This window comes from Coregonus lavaretus (genome assembly GCF_964263955.1).
Source record: "Coregonus lavaretus genome assembly, chromosome: 7".
Taxonomy (NCBI): domain Eukaryota; kingdom Metazoa; phylum Chordata; class Actinopteri; order Salmoniformes; family Salmonidae; genus Coregonus; species Coregonus lavaretus.
The window spans coordinates 52,247,632-52,254,340 of record NC_139994.1 but is presented as its reverse complement, the minus strand read 5'-3'; the positions used below and the strand labels follow the sequence as shown (position 1 = coordinate 52,254,340).

General features: G+C 39.1%; 1 protein-coding gene across 2 annotated transcripts; it reads right to left on the bottom strand.

Annotated features, from left to right (window-relative positions):
- Positions 1–947: 947 nt before the first annotated feature.
- LOC311132805 (high affinity immunoglobulin epsilon receptor subunit gamma-like) lies at positions 948–6,649 on the bottom strand. 2 transcript variants are annotated; one of them, XM_084166145.1, is made up of 5 exons: positions 6,495–6,649; positions 3,464–3,555; positions 2,659–2,709; positions 2,201–2,224; positions 948–2,096 (listed from the first exon to the last, which is right to left on the bottom strand). In XM_084166145.1, the coding sequence occupies exons 1-5, from the start codon at positions 6,556–6,558 to the stop codon at positions 2,031–2,033; spliced, it is 297 nt and encodes a 98-aa protein (XP_084022271.1). In that variant the 5' UTR covers positions 6,559–6,649; the 3' UTR covers positions 948–2,030. The 2 variants fall into 2 exon arrangements, with proteins under 2 accessions (XP_084022271.1, XP_084022272.1); XM_084166146.1 differs by having other exon boundaries at positions 2,659–2,697.
- Positions 6,650–6,709: the final 60 nt, after the last annotated feature.

Sequence of the window (6,709 nt, the reverse complement as noted above, 5' to 3'; positions counted from 1 at the left end):
TTCCGCTTTTCAGGGGAAATGGAAAGAGAGCCTATAACACGACTTCCGCTTTTTGACTTTCTTAAGGTTTGGACTCCATCTTACCTATTCCTCCACATTTACTGGATTGGTTGAACAGTATAGTAGAGAACCCCCCCCCCCCTCCCCCCCTACGTTTGGTTACATTGGTCTAACATAAATGGTCTAACATAAATCATGTAGCATATAGCCTATGGTAGAAAGAGTATATGGTATTCTCTTTAGCCTACAGACTGGAGTGGAGATCATATTTGACAATGTCATGAGACACTTTTTACATTATGCACGTTTCTCCGATCAAATAGCCTAACCTAAATGGCGCCGAATCAAATAAAATGTGGGGTCCAGACCGGCCTTGATTTCAACATCCATGGACCAAATCTGAACCAATCATAGACATCTATGTTTCACAACTTTGGACAGCACAGTAGATGACAGCAGAATACAGTACAGTAAAGAAAAGTATAGTTCAGCACAGTATAATGTACTGTATCCTACTTTACTCTTCATTACGATGTATTTTCAACTTTAATTCAGAACCGAAAATGAACCTGATTTCAACATCCGGAAATTACGTATTTTTAACATCCGGAAAATACATATTTTCAACTTTCATTCAGAACCTAAAATAAACCCAACTTCAAAGTCTGGAAAAATACATATTTTAGACTTCTTTTCAATGTTATTTTGCTTGCTGGGACTATTCTATTTTCGCGGGGGTATAGGCAAAGACATTTGTCTCGGCTAGGGCTGCAGAACCGCCAAGACCGCGCCCGCACACACAGACAGGATGTGAGTCGGACAGTGTGTGGCCGGGGGCAGGATCAGTTGCCATGGAGTTGGTGTAACGGAAATGAGCCTCTGAAATAGCGTGAGCTAGATACATCAACTGTGTGAAAAGAGAAGATCAAGATAGCCTACCACAGACCCATCATTTTGATATTTTATTAGAATGTATTATAAAAGCACCGTAGAAACTTTGAAAATACCAAAAATATACCCAGAACACCAATTTCAAGAGTTAAAAACTGTATATGATTTGATAAAACTGTATATTAATCTATAGAAAAAATATTTGAGACGTTTTGAAAATACCAAAAACATAAATCTCAAGCTAAAACTTAGTATCATACAAAGAGGACACAAACAAGGTTTCCATCCAACCATTTCATGTGGATGAAGTAAACTTGGGAGTCACGAGATGATATGTTGTGTGGTTCTCCCACTACGACTCGGGAAAGCATGCAGTTTATCAGGCTACAGAGGAAATATATTATGAACTTCACAGGGTGGTGAATGTGCAAGGTAATGAGCTTGCTGATCCTTTACAATTAACATCGAGGGTCTTATTCTGGTGACATGATGATCGATGCTTAGGTTTGACCAATACAAATAATATCGCTCTTATCCATAATGATCTCATAATAGGTAGCCTACCCGCACTGATCTGCTAGGTGTTGGGTAGAGCGCATGTGCCATGACCAGATCGGGTACATTTGCTATATAATGCAACAGTTTTTGTGACAAACCATCAGTAGAGTTGAAAATGCGATGGAAATTATATTTTTCATTCGGTACATGGGAATGTAACGGTAAAAGTCATTTTTATGTGCACTACATCATCACGCACAGCATTTTATCCACAAAAAAAACAGTTTGATGATAACATCTCTGGTGGGAAAATGCGCATATTGTTTTATGCATATTTTTGAATATTACTGTCAAAACAATCATAAAGAAATATTTACCCACAGCTCAACTTCTTCCATATTTTGCAGTTCTCACGTCTCTCTCTCTTTGGAGACACATACCTCAGCATACAAAGGAGGCTTTCACATATGAATTGCAAATAAATGTAACAAAAAATAAAATAAAAATACATGTCTACATTTTCGCTCAAAAGCTATGATAAATAAAATACATAAGAGACATGGGAAATGCCTGCAAAGACAAAGGTGATTTAACAGATGGAAAGAGTAAAACTTTCTCTTTCTTCAACTCTTCATCCTCAACTAGTTCAAACCTTTCTTCTTCTGACCGATGGTCTCGTAGGTGTCTGTAGCATGACGGGTCAGTCCCTGAGATAGGAAAGAGAGAAAGAACAGAGAAAAAATATCATTACGCAAGGACCTACAATTGAAATTCCACACATCAACTAAGATCACCATCATCACCAACTCACCGTATAGATGCTCTCATCTGCATTCTGTGTCAGAGTGAAAGAGGAACACCATTAGAAAAGTCAAACACAGAGGAAAATGACTAAATCCCTATTAATGTGAACTCTCTTTATACTCTACTTTCTAATCCATTCATTTACCAACCCAACTGTTTAGTCTACACATTCACAACACCTTGAAACAGGATGTGCTTGTGTGTGTGTGTGTGTGCAGGTGTGGCATGTTTTTTTTGTAGAAAGGGTGTGAAAAATAAGGTTTAATGTTAAAATCCCTCACTGACCCGAACCCACTGTAAAGCTATAGATGTGTCTGTCTGCGTTGTACAGGACTAGATATATCTCGCATTACATTGATTTGATCCCCAGCCAACTGCAGGGGCTAGTTTTTATGTATCTGGGTGTCATGGGGGCTTGTTTAATGGGATTTAACAGTGTAGATCATGTTACTGTGGGTTTCTCACCACTGGCTTTGCTGTCCCAGTCCCAGTCACCGGAGCCATCTGTGTGAAATACTGAGTGTTGAAAGATAGAGGTAAGACAAACAGACCGATAAAACTGAAACAACCGCAAGCTGTTACAGGCATTTGTGTAGATCTGAAACGATTGGATGGGTTGGATAAGTATAAGTAATATGGTGAAAATTCCACCTAACTTTCCAGAGGACAAGGTGGAGCTACTACCATATTGTTTATACCCATAGTCATACTGCAGAGAACATTGGTTTTTAGATCAGTGTTTATACCTATCCACATCTTTCAGATCTACAGTGCCTTTATAAAGTATTCATACCCCTTGATTTATTCCATATTTTGTTGTTACAGCCTGAATTAAAAATGGATTAAATTTACACACAATACCTCAATACCTATGACAAAGTGAAAACATGTTTCTAGAATTGTTTTGCTAATTTATTGAAAATGAAATACAGAAATCTAATTTACATAAGTATTCACACCCCTTTGCTATGACACTCCAAATGGAGCTCAGGTGCATCCAATTTCCTTTGATCATCCTTGAGGTGTTACTATAACTTGATTGGAGTCCACCTTTGACCAATTCAACTGTTTGGACATGATTCAGAAAGAAACACATCACCTGTCTATATAAGGTCCCACAGTTGACAGTGCATGTCAGAGCAGAAACTATACCATGAAGTCTAAGGCACTGTCGGTAGATCTCAGAGATATAATTGTGATGAGGCATTTACAGTATCTGGGGAAAGGGTATACAACTATTTATAGAGTGTAGAAGGCAAGGCAGCTGTACCTTGATCCTGCAGTAGAGCACAGTAAGGATGATACCGTACAGAAACAAGATGCCGTCCAGGATGTAGCAGATCTGAGGCTCACCCAGGGCCGCTGAGGACAGAGGAGAATAATTTCTATTTACAGGATGGTTCTCTGAGGTTTGACCACCAATTTAGTCATTTAGCAGATGCTCTTATCCAGAGCGACTTACAGTGCATGTAACTAAGATAGGCCACGTGTAGCTCAGTTGGTAGAGCATGGCGCTTACAACGCCAGGGTTGTGGGTTCGTTTTTCCACGGGGGGCCAGTGTATGCACTCACTAACTGTAAGTCGCTCTGGATAAGAGCGTCTGCTAAATGAGTCAAATGTATAAACAACCAGATAATATCCGTTATTGCAAGTGACCACCAGTAATCTCAGTCTGTCATGCAGATCTCACGGTCATCTTTCATTACCTGTTTGGCTGGTACAGTACCTACCTACTCCTATCCACACCATGTCAAAAAGGATCTTGGTTAATATCATTCTGTACTGACAAGTAGGCATAATAATCATCACATTCACATGGAGTGTCTCTCAGTTCTCATATGGAAAATGTGATTATTTTATCTCTATTCTCGGTCTGGTGTGTGTGTGCAACTGAGGGGGGACTAGGGTGATGTGGTTGATTTATAACCTATTTTTGTTTCTTTTCCGCTTATCTGTTAGCCTCAGAAAACAGCTGTAGATTTAAATAGAGAATGCTATGTGGAAGAAAACACTCAATATGGATAACTGATAGTATATGCATGCATATAGGTGCAGTACACTTACACTGATGCTTAGATATAGTGTAATCTTCTGTGTGTGTGTGTGTGTGTGGACCATGTAGATGGTGCTGATATTTCGTCAGTGCATACCAGTGCCATGAAAAAGTAATGCCATCACATTCTTTCTTCAGTATCAAATGTTAGAGGACCAATGTGGCCACTGCTTCGCTTCTGCTTTCACAGAAATGGCACCGAAACTAGAATTGAGCCCTATCCTTTTTTCTTTTCTTTTTAAAATCTTTTACACACATTCGGTCCATCTAACCAATAGTTAACTGTTTGACATCTCAGACATCGTTTTACCCTCTATAGAGAAAATGTCAGAATCACCAATCCTACACTAATATACAAGAAATGTTTTGCTCCAAACTCCAGTTTGTCATAATGAAAAATCTATTTCTAAAACTAGGTTAAAACAGTCATGTGCAAAACCATTTACAGACAGGAAGGAGAAATGATCATCTTACCCACTTCAATAATTATTATTGTAAACATGTCGCTACAGGGTTTCTATCAACGAAATGGTTGATAATTCATAATAGTAACAAAATAATATTTAACGAGTTCCAAATACCGATACATTACATTGAAATCTTTTCACTGACGGACCTTCACTACCAGTCCAAAGTTTGGACACACCTACTTATTCAAGGCTTTTCTTTATTTTTACATTGTAGAATAATAGTGAAGACATCAAAACTATGAAATAACACATGGAATCATGTAGTAACCAAAACAGTGTTAAACAAATCAAAATATGATTTTATATTTGACATTTTTCAAATAGCCACCCTTTGCCTTGATGACAGCTTTGCACACTCTTGGCATTCTATCAACCAGCTTCATGAGATGGTCACCTGGAATGCATTTTAATTAACAGGTGTGCCTTCTTAAAAGTTAGTTTCCTTCTTAGTGTGTTTGAGCCAATCAGTTATGTTCTGACAAGGTAGGGGGGTATACAGAAGAAGATAGCCCTATTTGGTAAAATACCAAGTCTATATTATGGCAAGAACAGCTCAAATAAGCAAAGAGAAACGACAGTCCATCATTACTTTAACACATGAAGGTCAGTCAAGATGGAACATTTCAAGAACTTTGAAAGTTTCTTAAAGTGCAGTCGCAAAAACCATCAAGCGCTATGATGAAACTGGCTCTCATGAGGACCGCCACAGGAATGGAAGACCCAGAGTTACCTCTGCTGCAGAGGATAAGTTCATTAGAGTTACCAGCCTCAGAAATTGCAGCCCAAATAAATGCTTCACAGAGGTCAAGTCACAGACACATCTCAACATCAACTGTTCAGAGGGGACTGTGTGAATCAGGCCTTCATGGTCGAATTGCTGCAAAGAAACCACTACTAAAGGACACCAATAAGAAGAGACCTGCTTGGGCCAAGAAACATGAGCAATAGTCATTAGAACGGTGGAAATGTATCCTTTGGTCTGGAGTCCAAATTTGAGATTTTTGGTTACTACATGATTCCATATGTTTTATTTTATAGTTCTGATGTCTTCACTATTATTCTACAATGCAGAAAATAGTAAAAATAAAGAAAAACCATTGAATGAGTAGGTGTGTCCAAACTTTTGGCTGGTACTGTATGTCAGTCTTCAGTGAAAAGATTTGAACACGATGTACCGGTATTTGTAACTCGAACTATGTTATTTGCTGGACTCCATGAGATCAGGGCCCGTATCTACAAAGCATCTCAGAGTAGGAGTGCTGATCTTGGATCAGTTTTGCCTTGTAGATCATAATGAATAAGATTATATTGGCAGATCCTAGATTTTTATTTTATTTTACCTTTATTTAACTAGGCAAGTCAGTTAATAATTCTTATTTACAATGACGGCCTACACCGGCCAAACCCGGACGACGCTGGGCCAATAGTGCGCCGCCCTATGGGACTCCCAATCATGGCCGGTTGTGATAGAGCTTGGAATCGAACCAGGGGGTCTGTAGTGACGCCTCAAGCACTGAGATGCAGTGCCTTAGATCACTGCGCCACTCGGGAGCCCAGATCAGCACTACTCTGAGATGCTTTGTGGATGTGAGCCCTGATCTCAATCATGGGACTCACTATGATACTTTATAATTTACTTGACTTTAAAATATTTCTTCCAGTGGATTATATTAATCAAAAAGTTAAACTCATGTTAATCCCACAAATAAATAACTTTCATAGCCCAGGTCAATAACCAAACATCAAGAGGTTTGTACTAATCAAACTCCAGACTCACCAGCACTGCCAAAGCTCATCCACAGAGGAAGAGCTGAAAGAAACGGGAATCTGTCTCCCATCATCACAGCAACAAGGATACAACAGGACAGTAGGCAGCGGCAACAAGCTTTATTTTTACCGGACGTCAGACTGCTCAGTCAGTAACCAGCATACAGGTTGAGCAGGGCTGACTAGTCAGTTGTTTTAGTGTGGTGATGACGAAGTGTTGCAAAG